The sequence below is a fragment of the Aquarana catesbeiana genome, linkage group LG05 (assembly GCF_042186555.1).
Source record: "Aquarana catesbeiana isolate 2022-GZ linkage group LG05, ASM4218655v1, whole genome shotgun sequence".
NCBI classification, from domain to species: domain Eukaryota; kingdom Metazoa; phylum Chordata; class Amphibia; order Anura; family Ranidae; genus Aquarana; species Aquarana catesbeiana.
This window is the reverse complement of record NC_133328.1, coordinates 625,977,157-625,998,967: the sequence shown is the minus strand read 5'-3', so window position 1 is coordinate 625,998,967 and position 21,811 is coordinate 625,977,157. Positions and strand designations below refer to the sequence as shown.

Sequence of the window (21,811 nt, the reverse complement as noted above, 5' to 3'; positions counted from 1 at the left end):
GTCTCGAAATACCAACCAAATTGTTTTCTTCATTCCTCCCAAGACCTCCTGCTCTCTAGTTCCCTTGTCACCTCCTCCCATGGTCACCTCCAGGACTTCTCCTGAGCCTCTCCTATCCTTTGGAATTCTCTATCCCTATCTGTCCGACTGTCTCTGACTCTATCTACTTTTAGGCGATCCCTTCTCTTCAGAGAGGCCTATCCTGCCTCCATCTAATAACTGTACTTTTATTTTCTCCATCAGCTCATCTCCCACAGTTATTACCTTTTGTATCACTTGACCCATCCTTTTAGATTATAGGCTTTAACAAGCAGGGCCCTCTGATTCCTTCTGTAATGAATTGTATTGTAACTGTACTGTCTACCTTCACGTTGCAAAGTGCTGTGCAAACTGTTGGCGCTATATAAATCCTGTATAATAATAATAATTATACCTCATGTCGCTTTCTTGGTGCTTCAAAGCATCTCCAAAGCCTCCATAGAACAACGCTCGCTAACAGTACCTGCAGCATTTGAGAGGCTTTTTTTGGAGGTATTGGAGGTATGAGATATCACAGGAACCAAAACGAACCGGAAAGACATCATCAATAGTAATTTCCAGTTCATGTGTTTATACTCTGTAAGTGTCTGGTGCAGACTTCACATCTGGTGTGCAGTGTGGAGCAGCAGGAAGGTGAGTGGGGCTCGGACTGGAGCTGAGAAACTAGCAGGCAGCACACGTGGTGTGCAACATGGGAATGCTATAGAGGAAGATGAGAGGGGACCGGAGAGAGAGGACTGAGCAGTGGAGGATCAGCAGAGCTGGGGGACCAGAGCAGGAGAAACTAGCATACGTCACACATGGTGAGCAGCGTGGGGGCAATATAGGGGGATCAATAGAGCTGGGGATATAAAGCTCAAGGGACAGGAGTGCCTAGGCACAGGAAATGCACCCCTATTTTTCTAGAGGTATTCAAAGCAAAATGTAGATTTTTTAAGGTATTGCTTAGAACCATTACCATTTTCGGATGCTTCCTATTAATCTTGACATTTTGAGATCAGGTCTACTTTGAATGGCCCTACATGTAGGCAACTTGTGATGCCCCCTCTCAAGGTTTTACATTTTTCATAAACTTGCATCAGTATACAGCTGTGCATCCATGCCAAAAGCTAATATCTCCCACCATTTTTCTTATACAACATTTGATGACAGGTTTTGACCTGATGGAACTCTTTAATGTCAAAGAAGTATTTGGAGAAAAAGATGGCGGAGTACAGAGCTCCTATGTACGCCTTGGAACCTACCCCATCGTCCAGAGGACCGAGTAAGTAGAAAGATGAGCTGCTATCTGTTGCCCAATTATTACAAAATAATTAAATAATTTTAGTAATTTCTAAGAAAAAAAATTTAACTAGATCCTTTAAAGAGACACTGTCACAAACTTAAAAAAGCGCACAGAAAAATCAGGTATTCTAAATGCTTACTTGCAATGCTTTTCCTTTCCACAAAGATTTGTTTATTCAATTGCAATGTGCCTTTGAACTTGCTGTAAAAATGGACAAGTCAGTTCCCTAGCACAACCCCCCCCCCCCCCTTTTTTTTTTGCACATCATAGACCTCTCCTTTTCTGGCAGTCTCTACTACTGCCTGTGCTGGCCAAGCTGCTTTGTCCCTCCCCCCACCTCCCTAACTTTTATGTAGTAGCCAAGGAAAGAACAAAGGGAAATATTAGAGAGTGTCACTTGAGTGATAGCTGTGACTCTGCTGGGACTACTGACACCAATTCCAAGATGGCGGTACCCAGCAGCAGCCTCAAGACTTTTGGATGTCTATACAGTGCAGGCATTTGTAGATGACAAAAGAGAATCTTCTAAAAAAGGTTCCTCTACCAATGCATTGCAGCTCACACAACCCCTTTCTCAAAGAGAGATGCAAACACCCGTTAGCTTGAGAAACTGGTCCTGGAAGACCTTCTGCTTTGTTTAGCCTTCAAAAGATAACCAAGGCTCATTATAGGGTGCTGGTGTTTTCTATTTTACGAGTTTTCCCATTAGGGAAATTTCACCTCTTTTCCTGTCTAAAGTGACACCCTGTATGAGCATGTAGGCAGGTTGCCTACAGTCTGTTAGCTAGACAGTGGCTGGCCCAGGCTGGGGAAGGGGTTAATGGTTTATGCCTCTGTTCCCAGGTTTTTTGGGTACAGCCTACCCGCCCTGTGATATTTACATAGGGGGGAAAGGCTGGGTCTAAGGGCCGGCCGGCTCGGTTCCCAGCTCGAGAAAGGATGAAGCCGTGGAGCGCGCAGAGGGGCTGCTGCCCCCTGCAGTCTGCTGGAAGATACCAGAGAACCATCAAGTCATGGGAAATGTCAGTTATTGAGTCAAGCTGCGTACACACGATCGTACTTTCTGACGGGAAATGTTCGATGACACGCTGTTGGCGGTAAATCTGACCGTGTTTATGCTCCATCGGACAATTGTTGTCGGACTTTCCCGCCAACAAATGTTGGATGGCAGGTTTTCAAATTTTCCGCGGACAAATGTCTGTTGTTGGATTTTCCAATCGTGTGTACACAAGTCCATCAGACAAAAGTCCAAAATACAAACACGCATGCTCGGAAGCAAGGATGAGCCAGAAGCGTTCGTTCTTGTAAACTAGTGTTGGTAATGGAGAATTAACATTCATGACGCGGCAAATTATGAAATCTCCTAATGCAGCGCACAATTCTCTTCTTCTTTAAAGGGATAATAATGAAGCTGCTTTGCTGGTGATACTGATGGAGTTATTGCAAACAAATTTTTAAAGGCTTTCTTTTTCTAATGATATCAAGAATAATATTATTATGTTTTTTTTTTTTTATTTGGGCAAGTTACCACAACACCATTATCCCGTAGTATTTAAGATCAAAGATACAATTATGTTGGTGTCCCTTGTCAATTTTACATTGTATTTTTTAAAATGTAACTACTACTCCCAAACTGTCATTTGAAGTAAAACACACAGCCAAGTATTATTCTACAGTACACAATGTTTTTTATTGTGCATTAAAAAAAGAAAACAAATAAAATTAGACATGCTATCTGCCAATAGAACTTAACCAAAAAGTGCATTCTATGCATCCAAAAATATAGAAAATATACCAAATCAAATCATTATTCAACCAAAAAAATAATGTCAAAGCAATAACTTCAAGGCCAATAATAAATAACATGTTATCTCCTCCGATTCCGCAACATGTCTGGTTGAAGAACGGCCGTTCAGAAACGTACTGAAAAGCACGAAATGAAAAGTGCGAAATGAAAAGCACTAAACGAAAAGCGCAAAAAGAAAAACGCAAATCAACACTCACCAAACTTCTACTAACAAGAAATTAGCAGAAGGAGCCCAAAGAGTGGCGCTAAAGAGCTGAAAAACCACATAGTACGTCTAGTACGTTACTACATTCGTAATTGTTGGCCAACAATTGTGTGGCCATGTGTATGCAAGACAAGTTTGTGCCAACCAGGGGTGTCGCTAGGGGGTGGCTTTTGGGGCTATAGCCCCAAATCTTGGGCCAATAGCCCCGAGTCATCAAGAGGTCTCCAAGGGGAGGGGAGGCTCTCTGGGGACCCTTATGTAAGTGGGGGGCTCTCTGGGGACCCTGATGCAAGGGAGAGGCTCTCTGGGGACCCTGATTTTAAGGCAGAGGCTCTCTAGGGACCCAGATTTAAGGGGGAGGCTCTCTGGGGACCCTAATGTAAGGGGGGCTCTCTGGGAACCCTGATGTAAGTGGGGGGCCCTCTGGGTACCCTGGATAAAGGGGGAGGCTCTCTGAGGACTCTGATGTAAGGAGGAGGCTCTCTGGGGACCCTGATGTAAGGGGGCTCTCTGGGGACCCTGATGTAAGTGGGGGCTCTCTGAGGATATATATACACACACACGTATATTACTGTATATACATGTGTATGCCCGCCCAAGCATATGACTTTCTTTACTACGCTGCTATGGGCATCTAGCCCCAGATCTTTTGTAGACCTAGCAATGCCCCTGGTGCCAACTCCCTTCAGACAAAATTCCTCGGTTTTGTTGGCCAACAATCCGATCGTGTGTACGAGGCTTAACACCTTGTGAGGTATGCCTGGGCCGCCTAAGTAAGTTAGTTAGGGAAAGTTATGTTATAGGGTTCATGTTGGACTGTGTTTCAAAGTTTCAAAGTTGTTAAAGTTGCATCAACTGTTCTAAGCCTGGTGTGAAGTTACTTAAAGGGGTGCATGATGGTTCCTGGCATATGAAAGAACGGGGTCAGTAAAGCACACATGAGATATGAAGCAAGGCCACTGCACAAGGGTCCTCCAGTAGAGAGGGGTCGGTGGTCTAACTCCTTCCCCAGGAGTCGGTTTCCCAGAGCAACTGGGGCCAAACCCGCATCTTGGAGACCTGCAGCCTAGCCATATGGTACTGGAGAGCTTAAGGAGTTAAGTGGGAGCACACATGAGGTCCACACTAGGTGCTCAGGTGAGACCCCATTCTGTCCCTGGGAGTGAGGTGACAGAGGTACGCTGGACAGGTGTCCCTCCTAAAAGCAACTTCATACAGGAAAGGTGTGTAGTGACACGGAACAGAAGGCTTTTCAGAGGAACTCTTAATTTCACACACTACACACAGTGCTCGGCTCATCTCTAAGCCGAGGAACCGCCATAATGTTTGACTTTCACATGAACGTGGTCCTTGCCTGGTCCCGGGGCTTTGGTGAGCGCGTGCACAGCGAAAGGTACCACTACATGCAGGGTGAGTAATCCCATCCACAACTGTGTGACAAAGCACATACTCACTGTGAACCATGTCTGAACAAAGATGACACCATCCTTCTGTAGCATGTATGTAAATAAGGTGAACAAATATAACCCGATGCTTGGCCCACTTCACCACCATACAAAAGTATCCCTGTGCTCCACGCAGCTGGAATCTTTAGGGTTAATTTTCTTAAAGCAAACAGGCTGAGCACTTTGCAAAGTGCAGTTGTCCTCTGCAAGTGCAGTTGCTCCAAAGCTTAGTAAATGAGGTAAAGCTTCACTTTGCAAAGAATACCCAATCATGTGCAAGGAGAATAAAAAAGCAAAATGCATTTTTGCTTGCACATGATTGGATGATGAAAATCAGCAGAGCTTCTGCTCATTTACTAAGCTCTGGAGCAACTGCACTTGCAGAGTGCACAGTCTATTTGCCTTTAGTAAATCAACCCCAAAGTATTTATATTCATGGCGAGACCTCTAATACAATGCAGGGCACCGGACAGCAATCCGTGTATTAAAATGACCAGAATGAACGCGGCATTCCGTCACACCCACCAGATTCCCGACAACAAAATTCTGATCATGCTTTATTTATTGTCCTCAGCGGAAGAGACACAACCTAAGAAATGTCAAATGTCAATGTATTCACAGACGGAGAGCGACAAAGGGCACTGAGGCATAAGATAACGTGGTGGGCGTTTTCTCCGGAAAGCTTTTGCATTTACATGGCGTTTGTCAAAACATGAAGAAAATCTAACTGAGAGCAAAATGTCAACATTTTTGCTCACTTATGTGGCTGCACATATTAACCCTTTAAAGACATGAGGTATTTTTGATTTTTTAGATTTATTTTTTGCTCGTTCTGTTCTTTGGGACCGCTACGATGTGTTTGGAGACCTTCTCTCTGCTCCATGATTGTTAAATCTCATGCATGCTTAAGGTGTGCTTCTGCTCGATTCCTATGACTGTCTAAGCTCAACATCCAGAATCCCATTCTTTCTAAAGCCGAGTACACACGATCGGACTTTCAGATGGAAATTGTGTGGTGACAGGCTGTTGGCGGTAAATCTGACCATGTGTACGTTCCATCGGACAATTGTTGGCGGATTTTCCACGGACAAATGTCGGATGGCAGGTTTTCAAATTTTCTGCGGACAAATGTGTGTTGTCGGATTTTCCGATCGTGTGTACACAAGTCTGTCGGCAGTCCAAAGTACGAACACGCATGCTCGGAAGCGGTCGGTCTTGTAAACTAGCGTTCGTAATGGAGAATTAACATTCGTGACGCGGCAAATTATGAAATCTCGAAATGCAGCGCATAATTCTCTTCTTCTTTAATGGGATAATAATGAAGCTGCTTTGCTGGTGATACTGATGGAGTTATGGCAAAAAAATTTTTAAAGGCTTTTTTTCTAATGATATCAAGAATAATATTATTGTGTTTTTTTTATTATTTGGGCAAGTTACCACAACACCATTATCCCGTAGTTTTTACGATCAAAGATACAACTATATATTAAAAGTGTAGCGCTATGGTGAAAAAGCAAGTATAAAGGTATAGGACAGAAGGAAGTTTGTTCTTTGAAAAAGCAAATGACCTCATCTAATCCCAAACCTGAAAGGTATGTATACTAAATAGTGCAGTGAATATGGGTATAACATCCAATATCAACACACCTGTAACCAAGTGAAATGCTCTATCTTTTCAGAAAGAGCACACAACAACACAAAAGAAAAAATAAATAAATCAAAACTTAATTAAATGAACAATCAAAAAATTATCAATAGTGATATAAATATATATGGTGTCAAAAAAAAAAAAAAAAGGTGTCCACAATGCAAGTGGGGAGATATACCTCCCAAATGAACAATGTAAACATAATATATTAGTCCATATGGTGTATGGCGTGGTCGATCGAAATTGAATCTCAGGCGGGTAACATCACAACAAAAAATCCAAATCTGAGTAAGGGATGGAATACTCTTACCGACTTTGGTGGACTCACAGGCCGTTGGCGGTGAGTCAATTGGGCTTGTACTGTCTTAAGATGGATGACAGTGTCAGGATGGCTTGTACACCGGAAGGGTTCCTCCTCAGATGGGGGGCCAAGAACCTGCCCCAAAAGCTCTGCACGGTCACCGTCTTTCTCAGCATGCATGGACCATGTATGAAGAAAAAACAAGGAGCCTTCACATGGTGTAAATCCAAAAAACTGTTTTTCAGATAGCGTTTATTAGATCACTCAAGATCATCAAACAATCCATAAAAGTTAAAATTGGCAGAATCGATTCAAGTAGTACAAAATAGATAAAAATTAGTAAGCGTGGTAAAAGTGGCTGGGTACAGCAAAGAAACCCGACCGGTTTCGTCTAAAAAGACTTCGGCTGGCTACCCCATGATTGTTCATTTAATTAAGTTTTGATTTATTTATTTTTTCTTTTGTGTTGTTGTGTGCTCTTTCTGAAAAGATAGAGCATTTCACTTGGTTACAGGTGTGTTGATATTGGATGTTATACCCATATTCACTGCATTATTTAGTATACATACCTTTCAGGTTTGGGATTAGATGAGGTCATTTGCTTTTTCAAATAACAGACTTCCTTCTGTCCTATACCTTTATACTTGCTTTTTCACCATAGCGCTACACTTTTAATATTTAGTTAATGTGCACAAATTTAGTAGTTTTGTAGTGTTGGCTGCTGTTTTTGACTTGTTGGATTGGCGCGGTATTTCATCTATCCAAAGATACAACTATGTTGGTGTCCCTTGTCAATTTTACATTGTATTTTTTTAAAATGTAACTGCCTACTCCCAAACTGTCATTTGAAGTAAAACACATAGAAAAGTATTATTCTACACAATTTTTTTATTGCGCATTAAAAAAAAGAAAACAAATACAATTAGACATGTTATCTGCCAATAGAACTTAACTTAAAAGTGCATTCTATGCATCCAAAAATATAGAAAATATACCAAATCAAATCATTATTCAACCCAAAAAAATAATGTCAAATCAAAAACTCCAAGGCCAATAATAAATAACACGTTATCTCCTCTGATTCCGCAACACGTCTGGTTGAGAAACGGCCGTTCAGAAATGAACTGAAAAGCACGAAATGAAAAGCGCAAAATGAAACTCGCGAAAAGAAAAGCGCGAATCAACACTCACCAAACTTCTACTAACACGAAATTAGCAGAAGGAGGCCAAAGGGTGGCGCTAAAGAGCTGAAAAACAACGTAGTACGTCACTACGTTCGTAATTGTTGGCCAACAATTGTGTGGCCATGTGTATGCAAGACAAGTTTGGGCCAATGCCCTTTGGACAAAATTCCACGGTTTTGTTGGCGAACAATCTGATCGTGTGTGTGTACGAGGCTTTATTGTCCCTGCTCAGACTTGTATCATTTTTTTTTTTTTTTTTTGCCATATAGACTTTAATGCATCTGTAAAACGCATGTTTTAGCTCCCAAAAAAACTTCCTCTTGCCCAGCCCAGGACACAAACGCCTTCAAAGGCTTCCAACCCACAGATATACAGTATGCTCTCCTCAGCTGTGACTGCAGGCTAAGGACCCATTCACACTAGGGGGCATTGAGCTGTGTTGATCAACACAGGTTCAGCCAGATTGTTTTCTGTGTGTCCTGTTCATACCGTACATGTGCGGAGGTGTGAAAATGAAGGGGAAAGTTGGGGACTTTAAATGAGGCACCCAGGGGAGGGGAGGGTTGCCTCCATCACTACTATTTGCAATAGAAAAAAAAGGGGATTTTGGGACTTGAGGCACATAGAAGGAAACAGATGTGTATACACATTGTTGTTTGAATCAGTATGTACAGCATAATATAAGTGATATAATGACCGTAGGCCAATCATTTACAGTAGTATAACATATTATAAAACACACAACATTGTACAATGTGTAGTATCATGAGCCATGTTGCTCCATATGGGATCATAAAAATGACATGGCGTAAAATACATCATGTATTAAAATCATATATGTATGCATCTTGGAAATCTCTACATGTTTCGGGGATTGTACCACCTCATCAGGAGCAGATGCAAACAAACTATTTGTAGAAAAATTGATATGTAAGGCCAATGTGATCTGATGTTTATCCCCAATATCAAAGAGGGTACAAAACAAAATGGAGCAAAAAAAAGGGTCAGGAAGAAAGGTCATCATCCCCCTACTTACATGTGGGCTCAAACTATACTTATATAGTGCTGGATGGACAGGAGCCATTACGGATGTCTGTCCTGGGAGCTGTGTGGTAGGAACCCCAGGGTGGAGCAGGCCCGTAGCCCCCCAGAGGGATAGGCTGTTCGCGCTGACGTGATGTAGAACAGTGACTCCAAGAGGTCTATAGAGATAAATGTGTAACTGTAGTAAGACAATGGTAGATACCATGATGTATATCCATAATAGAGTGAATAAAAAAGAAAAACTCCAGTGGTGATCATCAAATACCACCAAATGAAAGCTCTATCTGTGTGAAAAAAAATTATACAAATGTCATTTGAGTACAGTGGTGCATGATCGCACAATTGACAGTTAAAGTAGCGCAGTGCTGAATAGCAAAAAAGGACCTGGTGATGAAGGGGTAAAACTTTTGGGAAGTCAAGTAAATAAGGATAAATTGCACACCAATAACATATGTGGCATTTTTTGCATCTTTTCCAGAGACATCTTTCCACAAGGTCTGCCAGATGAATACGCCTTTGTAACCACGTTCAGGTTCAGAAAGGCCTCCAGACGGGAGGACTGGTACATCTGGCAAATCATTGACAAATACGGAATACCGCAGGTAATGTCCAATACAAATTTGTAGAGCCATAAAACCATATTAGATTACCTAGCCTTGAGGATGCCTTTGCAAAGACTAATCAGAAAATTTGAAATCAAAACCTTGGGCAACTTCCTGTCTCTAGAGCAGCCTTTCTCAACCTTTTCAACAATAATTCTCCGGTCTTGGGGAACCCCTGCTAAAAATGAAAGATCTACAACTCATCATACATTAGTGTGATGGTCTATGAGAAGGATGCTTCTTACACTTGTGGTTATTGGGAAGAATTACCCCCTTACAGATAACTAAAAAGATCAATGGTGTCCTTGAGAACTTTCCTGAGAGGCAGAAATTGACCATTGCTCAGGGAACCCCTAGCAGCCTCTAGAGGAACCCAAGGGTTCCACGGAACCCTGGTTGAGAAACAATGCTCTAGAGAGATCCTGCATGGCAGGATTCCAGGACAAGTACCTAAAGCATATGTAGAGCCCAAAAATGTTATTTTAGTTTGGATATCTAGGTAAAGATTATAATCCTGGTCAGTTTTTTCTTTTTTTTTTTTTTTTTTTTTTTTTTGCTGTCTGTGCCCCCTCTGTGGAAATTGAGTTGTTTATCCTGGTGACCATTGAGGTAGAAAACTATGAGAAATCATTTCACGGCTGTGTCCAGAATGGGAGGTGAGAGGAAATCTTCCAATGTTTTGGAGACAACTGTTTACAATGGATTTACAATGGTTTCCCCTCACTTTGTAGAAATTTCTTCTCACTTCCTGTTACGTCTCTGGGACAGGAAGTAAAGGGAAATCTCCATGAAGGGGTATAGACCACACAAAATAAACTGACAAAAAGAAAACAGTTTTGGCTATGCATACACTTTAAAGAGAAACGTTAACGATGTAGGACCTAAAAACCAGTTGAACCCTCAGTTTAAATCCGTTAAACACATTCCCGATGCATTAAATTAAAAGGTGTGCAAAGTCTACCAATTTGTATTCAAACAGAAACAGTCACATCCTAAAGAGAAAAGCCAGCATACTGCAGAGAAGGAACCTTGCTTTCTTTGTAGCAGCAGGAGTCTCTCTGAAGAGGTCCAACATACCCCCTGTAAGTCAGAACCAGAGCTCTCCAATCAGCAAGGAGCATGAGCTTTGCTGACTGGAGAGTTCTGACTCTAAGGCCCCATTCACACCTGAGCATTTTGTAGCTTGAAGCCTCCTGAATGTCCTGTTCATACCGTACATGTGCGGAGGTGTGAAGATGAAGGGGAAAGTTGGGGACTTTAAATGAGGCACCCAGGGGAGGGGAGGGTTGCCTCCATCACTACTATTTGCAATAGAAAAAAAAGGGGATTTTGGGACTTGAGGCACATAGAAGGAAACAGATGTGTATACGCATTGTTGTTTGAATCAGTATGTACAGCATAATATAAGTGATATAATGACCATAGGCCAATCATTTACAGTAGTATAACATATTATAAAACACACAACATTGTACAATATGTAGTATCATGAGCCATGTTGCTCCATATGGGATCATAAAAAATCAATTATTTTCTATGGAGATGGTTCACATCTCCACTCCAAGTCGCCTGAAGCCCAACGCCTGAAGCTCAAACAAGTTCTGGACCCTTTTTGATACAAGCGAATACACTAGGTGGGCTGCTGGGTAACCTGTAGAGCCAAGAAGACACACCAGGGGGTGCCAGACTAAGTGCAGTCAATTACAGGAAGTATTAGGTGCATGTAAATTAGCAACTCACATGGTACATAAAAATAGCACTTTTTGTATATCACCGTGGTCAACAGCTGACTCTAGCAAGTAGAACATGGAGTCTCTTCTGTAAAGCCTTGCCTAGCCTTGTTGTTCACAAGTAAAGCCAAAACCCGGATGTGATGGAGGAAAAAGAAACCAAAAAGATGGCCGCCGAACTTCTTTGGGGTGCTTAGTAGACCAGCAGTTACATTAAGGGGGGTGGGGCTACAAGGCCACTCAAGCTTGTTTCTCAAGCCAAGGTATTGGGTTTCCGTTCCTCCATCAGATCCAGTATTTGGTGCTGCTTGTGGTCAACAAGGCACTTAGATCGCGCCCTCTCCTCTCTCTATCTGTTCACTTACAGTCACTTCTGTCTCTAAGGAGGTGCTGCATCAAGTGTCTGAGGCCAGCAAGAAGTCACCCCGGATGTTGCAATTAGACTTATGGACGTTTTGCTGAACTCCTTATATTATCAGTATACACATGACCCTTATTGCTCCACATACCCCCCTTTTCTATATATTTGATCCTGCTGCCAGCAGTAATTGCAGATTTTGGCTCCAAATATTTGATTGGAGATCTGCATAGGTGCCAGTGAAAAAAGAAGATGCTTGAAGAATGAATCTGTCAACGGTTGATCTTTATTGGTCCTGGACCATACATACATATTGAAAAAGTCAATGCATCTTGTTCCATAACTGGTGCCTGTGCAGGTCTCCACTCTTCTAGAGAGTCTTTCCAGAAGGTTTGGTAGTGTATCTGTGGGAATTGGTGCCCAATTATCCAAAAGAACATTTTTGAGATCAGGTGATGGGGTTCTACTTCATTCCAAAAAGAGTTTAGTAGGGTTCAGGTCAGGGTTCTGTGTAGGACACTCAAGTTTCTCCACACTAAACTCATCAAAACATGTCTTTATGGAGCTGGCTTTGTACACATGAGTATAATCATGCTGGAACAGAAAAGGTCCTTCTCCAAACTGTTACCACAAGGTTGGAAGGGCACAACTGTCTAAGATATCTTTAAATGCCATAATGTTAACAATACCCTTCACTGAAAACACCTGAATTCAAATATTTGGAGGAGGGGTTTCCACATGCATTTGGCCATATAGTGTAGGTATGATGGTCAGCTGCCATGCAAATGTTTGACCATATACCAGTGTATAAAGCTACCAGTTGCCAGCTGTCTAAACTTTGGATGCATGAACTGATAATGCTTTTCGTGTTTGGTCATACAGGTCTCACTGAGGCTGGATGGAGAGAACAAGGCTTTGGAGTACAGTTCAGTGGGTGTCACAAAGGACGCAGTGAAAGCGAACTTTCGAGGAACCCAAGTTAGCGAGCTGTTTGATCGTAACTGGCACAAGATTGCCATCAGCGTGCAGGCAAAGACCGTCACCTTGTACATCGACTGCAAGCTGGTTTTCACTTTGCCCATCGAAGAACGTGAGAACATTGACATCCAGGGGAAGACAGTGATCGGAAAACGTCTGTATGACAGCGTTCCTGTTGATGTAAGTCGAAGCTTCCTGGCAGAGGATAAAATGTATATTTAACTATGGACGTTCTCCTATTTTATGCGCAGAACCCGTGAGCTAACCGTCTATGTTTACCTTCCAGTTTGACCTCCAACGTATCGTCATCTACTGTGACTCAAGGCATGCTGAACTGGAGACCTGCTGCGATATCCCTAATGGACCTGTATGAACTTATATTTTTATATATATATATATATTTATATCGCACTGTATATACTGTATATTTGTTGATAAGTTATGATACATTGTATGGGAGTGTCCTACAGTAAAAAATCATCCCCACCATCAGGGGCTCCTGTGAAGTCCTGTACCTTATGACTTGGTGTAAGCCTTTCTGCCACATTCTTGTGGCATTACTTTCCTCTTCCATCTGTGTTGGATGAACTGTTGCCGATAATGTATGTCTTATTACCAGTCCGCTGCTGTTTTGACACATTTTTTTTTAACAAATTTCTCTAAATTCGTTAATTCGGAAATATCTGAATGAATGAAAACTGTTTAAGAAACTTTTCTGAATATTCGTAAATTCGAAAAAAATTGTAAATTCGAAAAAAATTGTATATTCGAAAAAAAAAATGAAATTTGAAAAAATCTGAAATTAAAAAAAATCTGAAATTCGTAAATTCTAAAAAAAATTGTAAATTCGTAAATTCTGATAAAATTGTAAATTCTAAAAAATCGTAAATTCATAAAAAATCGTAAATTCGGAAGTTTGAAAAAAATCGGACGTTCGTGAATTTGAAATAAAAATCGAAAATTCTAGAAAAAATCAGAAATTCGGAAATTCGAAAACCCAAAAATTTGAAAATCTGAAATAATAACAAACTAATAATAACTTAACTATTACTAACTATTAAATTATAGGTATCGGAATTTCCTTTTAAATTTGGCTGTTAGTGAACGTAACAAAAACAAATTTATCCGAAGTTACGAATTATCCGGAATAACAAATTACATATCTAAACGAATGGAACGTAATGATTTAATAATAATAAATGACAATAAATATATTAAAAACGTTTCATTATTACTATTATTTTTTATTAATTTTCCATTTGTTTAGATGCGGCATTATTTTGGATAATTTGTAACATCGGATAAATTCATATTCATTAGGTTCACTAACAGCCAAATTTGAAAGGAAATTCCAAGGCTATAATAGTTAGTAATAATTAAGTTATTATTAATTCCAAAATTTTCCGTTTTTCTTCAAATTTCTGTATTTCCGATTTTTGTCGAATTTCCAAACTTCCGATTATTATTTTTTTTTATTTTTGAATTTCTGATTTTTTTTGAATTTCCGATTTTTTCCGAATTTCCTATTTCTTTTGAATTTACGAATTTACGATTTTTTTTCAAATTTATGATTTTTTTCAATTTTTTCAAATTTACGTTTTTTTTTTTAATTTACGATTTATTTTGAATTTATAAATTTACGAATTGCGTTCATAACGAATGACCCGAAAAACAGAAAAAAAACCAAATGAAACGAAAACGAAAATGAACAAACTTTTCAGCAGTGCACATCTCTATTATTTTGAATGGAAACAGGAACACACAATGGAAATGACATCATAACACATTAACTCAAGCACAATACTGATGCATAGTGGAACAAATAATAATTACAGTATAATATGAGGCTAGGTATTCTATACATACTGTATATATACTATACTATATGAAACACAGTCAGTGGGCACAGGACATATACAAGATTTCTGGCAGGATCAACTGTATTTTTTTTTACACTTTTTAAATATATATATATCAAAACACTTTCAATTACTAATTATTATAATACAGGATTTGTTTAATACCAACAGTTCGCACGCCCCTTTACAAAATATAGACAGTACAATTACAGCACAATTCAATATAAGACGGTTTTAGAGGGCCCTATTCATAAGAACTTAAAATCCAAATAGGACAAGCAATTGGGGGGGGGGGGGGGTTTGAACTGATGGTGAACATAAAAGTTCAATTGTTAGGTGGAGGTAAAATAGGGAGTACAGAATAGGAATAGGAGATAGTCAGACTGAGTGGGTAGAGAGTTCCAGAAGATGGGGGAAGCTCTGGAGAAGTCCTGGATGTGAGCATGTGAGGTGGTGACAAGGGAGCTAGAGAACATGAGGTGTCATGCGGACCACGTACCTGAGATGAGACCGAAGTAGTGGGGAGGCCTCCCTTGCACCTCGGGTCCCTGAAGCCTCTGGAGATGAAGACAGAGTCTTGGTAGACACCGAGTGGCATGGGTGTCAGGGGTGCAGAGCACTGTGCAAGCCTTAGTCCGAGATCCGAGCCGAGGTCAAGTCCAGTTTGGCAACGAAGTTTAAAAGGGTTAATCAGAAGAAGAATGGTTGAGATCCAAGCCGGGGTCGGTTCCAATTGTGCAGCTGAGTACAAAAGGGGCAAAGAAGTAGAATTGGCAAGGTACAAATCCGAGGTCAATGGCAAGCAGCAATCAAGAGTAGTCAAATAGGATTCCAAGTCAAAACAAGTTCAGACAGATAACACACTAGCACAGGAACGGGGGGGGGGGGACTGAAGATAATCCAGCAATTTGGCAGTGTCTGGGCTGGGCTTATATAGGGAAGTTTGAGGTCACTTCCTGTGCGCCTCCTGGGCATTTTCCCACCTTTTACATCAGGTTGAGGTCACTTCCTGTGCACCTCCTGGGCATTTTCCCGCCTTTTTACATCAGGTTGAGGTCACTTCCTGTGCGCCTCCTGGGCATTTTCCCACCCTTTTCCATCAGGTTGAGGTCACTTCCTGTGCGGCTCCTGGGCATTTTCCTGCCTTTTTCCATCAGGTCTTCTGCAGATGCGGGTTGGCGCACTGAGGCGTCTTTGGCGCATGCTCAGTTGGCACAGATTTCCTCTTGCAGCAACGCGCCATTGGTGCATGCGTAGTAAGCCCTGGACTCTTACAGGAGGTCTTGAAGACAGTTTGGTTGATGTTTTCAGACAAGGTTGATGATGTAACTGGGGGACAGAGCTGTGGGTTGAGTTGTATGCTGTTAGCATTTTGAGTTGTATTCGTTGGGCGAGCAGAAACTAGTGGAGGGATTGGCAGAGAGGGGTGGTGGATACTGATCAATTGGTAGGGTGGAGCAACATTAATGACAGACTGAATGGGGGATTGTCCATGTCCAACGAGGAAGGCATTGCAACAGTCGAGGGATAAGAGATAGCAATGGAGTGAATTAGTAGCTTAATGGTGTAGTTGGTTAAGATGGGGTAAATGTTACGGAGGTGACGGTGTGGACAGTGATTGGAGTTTGGGCTGAATGAACAGATCAGAGACCAGGATTACACCTAGTGTCAGGAATCTGCAGCAGGGATGACCAGATCTGCATGGCTACACTCAGGAGACCGAGACCAGACTGTATACTGTACAGTATATTTAAACTAATATTTATTTACAGTGAAACCAAATTTCCTCCAAACACCAGCAAACAGAAAACACAGCGAACGTGAAGGCACAAGTGAACCATTATCCAAAGATAAAATACTTAACAAACTAACTAGAATACAATATATACAAAATAAGGAACACAGATCACAGGATAAAACTGGAGATACGAGGAAGGGAGGACCAAGACTGGGATCAGGAACAAAGGGAACAGGTACAGGGCACCAGGGTCCATGATGCAGGGCAAGATCAGGAGTAGGACATAAGTGCAAGGCAGGAATCCAGCTCAGGATTTAACAGCAAGCATGCACCTGGCTTGCAGGCAACACACTGAAGCAAGAGGCACTAGTAGAGGAGGAACTAAATACCCTCTAAGCAGCCAGCACCAGATGGAGACTGATTACTGGGATTTGCTGGCTGCTGCGAGACACCCCTAGTAGACACTACAACACTACACTAGAACCCTCCGCCTAGGGGACCACAGTGCCACCAGCAGATGATCTAGGTCCTGACACCTAGCATCCTGGCAAGAGTGGGGGGAAGGATAGTTGTATGAGGAAATATTATGACCTCAGTTTTTGGAAAGATTGAGCTTGAGTGCTGTGGCATGCATACTGATATGTCTGTTTGTAATTTAACGATGCTTAAGGAGATTGATGGGTTAAGCAGTACAGGTGAGTGGAGATGAATATTTTGGTGAGTAGAGAGATAGCTTTGGATGAGTAGAGAGAGTTGGGTACCATTAGCATAGAGATTGGAAACCATAGAAGGCCATCAATTGACCCAGAAAGATAGAGAATAGAAAGGGTCCGTGGACAAAGCCTTGGGGGACCTCTGCTGGGCTCCTTCTTGGCCTGTATATTTAACAGACCAAAAGTGTGCAAAAGTCCATTGTTAGTGTTTTACATACATTTTAATTTGTGTTTCCTTTTTAATAAACGGTAACCCATAGAATCACCCACCGAATCATAAATCTGTTTTCTTAGTCCCTGTTTACTGTTTTCTGCTAAATTACCACATGATAATTAGACATGTGAAATTCGTTTAGTTCTGAATTAGATTTTTAATTAATTCTGACAAATTCGTTAATTCCAAAATTTCCGAATTTCCGAATTTTTAAATTTCTGAAATTTCGAATTTCCGAATTTAAAAATTCGGAAATACAAAATTCGGAAAATGCAAATTCGGAAATTTCAGAAGTTGGAAATTCAGAAATTGGAAATTCGGAAATTTCAGAAATTGGAAATTTGGAATTTGGAAATTTCGGAAATTTGAACATTTCGGAAATTCGAAATTTTGTGAATTTGAAATTTTGGCAATTCAGAAATTCGAAAATTCAAAATTAGGGAATTATAAAATTCAAAATGTCATAAATTTGAAAATTCAAAAATTTGGAAATTTGAAAATCCAAAAATAAGAATGAAAATCTGAAAATTAAAAAAAAATGTAAATCTGAAAACTCAAAAACCCCATAACTAATAACAGATATAAAATTATAGGTATTGGAATTTCCTTTCAAATTTGGCTGTTAGTGAATGTAATGAGTACGAATTTATCCGAAGTTACGAATTATCTGAAATATTGAACAAATAGAACGTAACGATTTAATAATTTCAAATTTTACTGATTTTCTTTCTTTTTTCAGCTTTTCGAATTTTCAGATTTTCTAATTTTTGAATTTCTGAATTTTCGAATTTCGGAAATTCGGAATTAGAAAATTTGAAATTCGGTAATTTAAAGATGCGGAAGTTCGAAATTCTAAAATTCGAAAATTCGAAAGTTCAGAAATTCTAAATTTGAAATTCGAAATTCAGAAATTTGAAAATTCGGAAATTCTAAATTTGAAATTCGAAATTCAGAAATTTGAAAATTCAGATATTCAAAATTTGAAAATTCGAAAATTCGTAAATTCGAAATTCGGAAATGCAAAATTCGGAAATTTGAAAATTCAGAAATTTGAAAATTCGGAGATTTCGAAAATGTAAAAAATTTGAAAATTTAAAAAATTTGAAAATTTAAAAGTTTGGAAATTCGGAAATCGAAAATTCAAAATTTGGAAATTCGAGAATTCAAAGTTCGGAAATTTGGAAATTCGGAATTTAAAAAATTTGGAATTTGAAAATTCAGAAATCCGAAAATTCGGAAATTCAAAAATTCAAAATTCAGAAATTTGGAAATTTGAAAATCCCAATTTTCGGATTTCCGAATTTCCGAAAAAAGCAAAAAAACGAATGAAACGAAACCAAACAAATTTTTTGTCAATGCACATGTCTAATGATAACCCCAAACTGATTTTTATGTATTTAGCTATGCACTTGAATACTATTTTGAAATGTGATATCATTCTTATTATTTTTTAGTGTGTCGTGACTGTAGTCACAGAGCCCCCAGCGATCCTACCAACACCAACATCAGTGGAGCATAGGGGAACAGAAAACAGCACCATCAACTGCTCCCACTGCCCATTCGGGGAGAAGGTATAGTCCATTGTTATTTCTTCTTCTAGGAGAAACCATTCGTTTAACGCTAGTAAAGTGATTAAAGTACCCGCACTATGGTTGTGTATATCCCACTGTTTATAAAAAATATTGTACATTCATATGCAATAAAAAATAATAATAATTGTGTGTAACAATTCTAGTTGAAGCTGCTGCTATCGTGTAAGGTCAAAGGCCATTTAATTGACAATAAACAAAATTAAACTTAGTGCTGCTTCTATATCAAACATATGTGTTGAATAAACATATATAAAGTACTTGTGCAATCTCTAGTCTATCATAGTGCAATAATAAGTGAAAAGTACATCCATGCAAGCAAGGTGCCAAATGTAGTAGATTCCTGCTTGTGAAGACTCCGGTGCCATGCTGTGCTCACCTCCTGAGTCCCCACTCACCAGCAATATGATTCAAAATCACATGGTCTTTGTCCTGCATTAGTGGATGAATCTACCTCCATCCTTCTCCTCTATTTGTAAGGTTCCCATCATAGTAGTATAAGGCTTACCTCCTCCGGAGATCCCTGGTGTCTACCCTCTGCCCTCCTCCGGCTGCCATGGCAGTGGATCACGTGGATCACGAGATCCACGCACCTGTCCTTTGCACAACCCACCCACCAGCACACCCTGACGGTGCCGGTGGGTAGGTTGTGCAAGGGACAGGTGAGTGGATCTCGGGAGAGGTGGGGGAGCTGCAGCTGATACTGCCATAGCGGCCGGAGGAGGGTGAGGGCTGAGCGGAGACACCGGTGATCCCCGGAGAAGGCTTTCCTTTTACCACTGTGATAGGAACCATAGGAATGGTAGGAATACAACCGTAGGAATACAAACTCATCCAGGCCAGAGGAGAATGGAGGGGGGGGCAGAGGAGGAGGACATCGGGCTGGAGGAGAACGGAGGGGCTGGAGAAGAACGGAGTGGGGGCGGAGGAGGAGGACAGTGGGCTGGAGGAGAACGAAGGGGGACACTTGGATGACACCACTCCCACCCAAGATCAGCCCTGCAGCCGGGAAATCGCAGGGCAATTGCTGGTGTCCGGGAGCCCACTACCAAATGCGGGAGACTCCCGCACCTTGCGGGAGACTTGGGATGTCTGCAATGATGGGCTAGAGAGTGCACAAGCACTTTATATATGTTTATTTAGCACATATGTTTGATATAGAAGCAGTGCTAAGCTTAATTTTGTTTATTTGTTTAACGTTGTATGAGATGTCTAAAAGTGGACCTTTCCGTAACTTTATGCAGTAAGTCTGCATAAATAGATTCCTGACATGGCACAATATACAGTGGTGGTATTGTGGTGATTATGCTCATGTGGTATGTGCTTTTCCAATGCGTTGCACCAGATCAAACTGAATGTTAGTGCGTAGCAGCCCACTTTTATTAAATAAAACAGAAAGTTCACATAGACATCAGTTGCCCATGCAGGGGTTTCCACCATCAACAGTCAACTGAAAATATGTAGTCATCTGGCTCCCTTGTCAGTCTTTTTATCAGTCCCTCTGACTGTACTGTCCAGCTATCTTGTTTCACTTGGTTCTGTTAGCCTTTAGTCGCAACGCTCTGCTGCATGGCCAACGAATGACCCCTGGATAAGGGTTCTCCTGACACCCCAATAGGAGCCCACCTGACTCCTGGAACAAGACAGAAAGTCTGTGTGTGTGTGTGTATACACACACACACACACATATATATATATAGATATATATATATATAGATATAGATATATCTATATCTATATATATATAGATATAGATATAGATATATCTATATCTATATATATATATATAATGTGTTTTTATTGTATTATTTTATATTTTGCATTTGACACTGAATGGAATTTGATTTTGAATTTTTCTAAATAAATTTTAAGTGCAGCAATTCCATCTGATCATTTTTTTCTGACCCGTGGAAGGGTCTGATTGCTTGTACTGCTACATCTGGGTTGTGTGCACTCCATCTTCAACATTTCTTATATATATATAAATATATATATATATATATATATATATATATATATATATATATATATATATATATATATATATATATATATATATATATATATATATATATATATATATATGGTTTTTATTTCATATTTGCAATATATTTTTTTATACTTTATTGTAATTTTTTTTTTTTTGCACACAACACATACTATAATTTGCTGAGTTGATCAAAAATAGAGGCACGCTTAGAATGTTTGGTGAATGTAGGTAATCTGATATTGCCAATTTTCCAGACACTTTTTAGAACAACCTCAAATAATATACAATGTTGTTAATATCCAAATATTGTCATTGATTCATGTGTATATGTTTTGCATTCTTCTATCAAAGTAAAAAAAAAAGGTTTCAAAATGAATAAGTTATTTCATTATCGCAGAACAAATACCTGAATATGAATGCCCTTGTTATATGCCCCTTATCTCTCATTGAATATCAAATGAAATGTTCATATATCTTCTTTTGTCTTATACATTTTTTTGGTTCCATTTCTGCTTCCTCATAAATTTTTTGGGACTTATTAATTAAAACAAAAACTATATAAATTCAAAAAATGCAGTCAATGATAACAGGTGTAATTAATGTTATCCATCCATACAGCCACTTTATTTATTGTATATCCTCTTTCTTGAAAAAAAAAAAAGTTAACTTGGGCTTTAAACCTGAACTCCAGGTACAAAAGGTATATATATATATATATATATATATATATATATATATATATATATATATATATATATATATATATATATTTTATATATATAAATATATAAAATATATATATATATATATATATATATATATATATATATATATATATATATATATATATATATATATATATATATATATATATATATATATATGCGTGCATCAAATGTCTTTGCAAACCCAGTGCCATCGACAACATCACTGTGCTGCACATAGCCTGTGCAGAGAGCAGAGCTGTGGGAGTGGCCCAGCAGGCTCCACCCACTACAGGCTGCCTGCAGAAAACTACAGGAGGGGGGCGGAGACCAGACCAGTGCCCCTGCACAAGGAGAGAGACCAGCAGTGAACGGTCT

At 39.8% G+C, this 21,811-nt stretch overlaps 1 protein-coding gene across 1 annotated transcript in view; it reads left to right on the top strand.

Annotated features, from left to right (window-relative positions):
* Window positions 1-21,811, top strand: part of COL22A1 (collagen type XXII alpha 1 chain) — a 424,543-nt gene that overhangs the window by 88,124 nt on the left and 314,608 nt on the right. Inside the window, exons 4-8 of the mRNA XM_073632290.1 lie at window positions 1,192-1,303; window positions 9,437-9,560; window positions 12,531-12,806; window positions 12,913-12,993; window positions 18,605-18,721. Of these exons, the coding sequence (XP_073488391.1) occupies window positions 1,192-1,303; window positions 9,437-9,560; window positions 12,531-12,806; window positions 12,913-12,993; window positions 18,605-18,721 (710 nt within the window). The remainder of the gene's footprint in view (window positions 1-1,191; window positions 1,304-9,436; window positions 9,561-12,530; window positions 12,807-12,912; window positions 12,994-18,604; window positions 18,722-21,811) is intronic.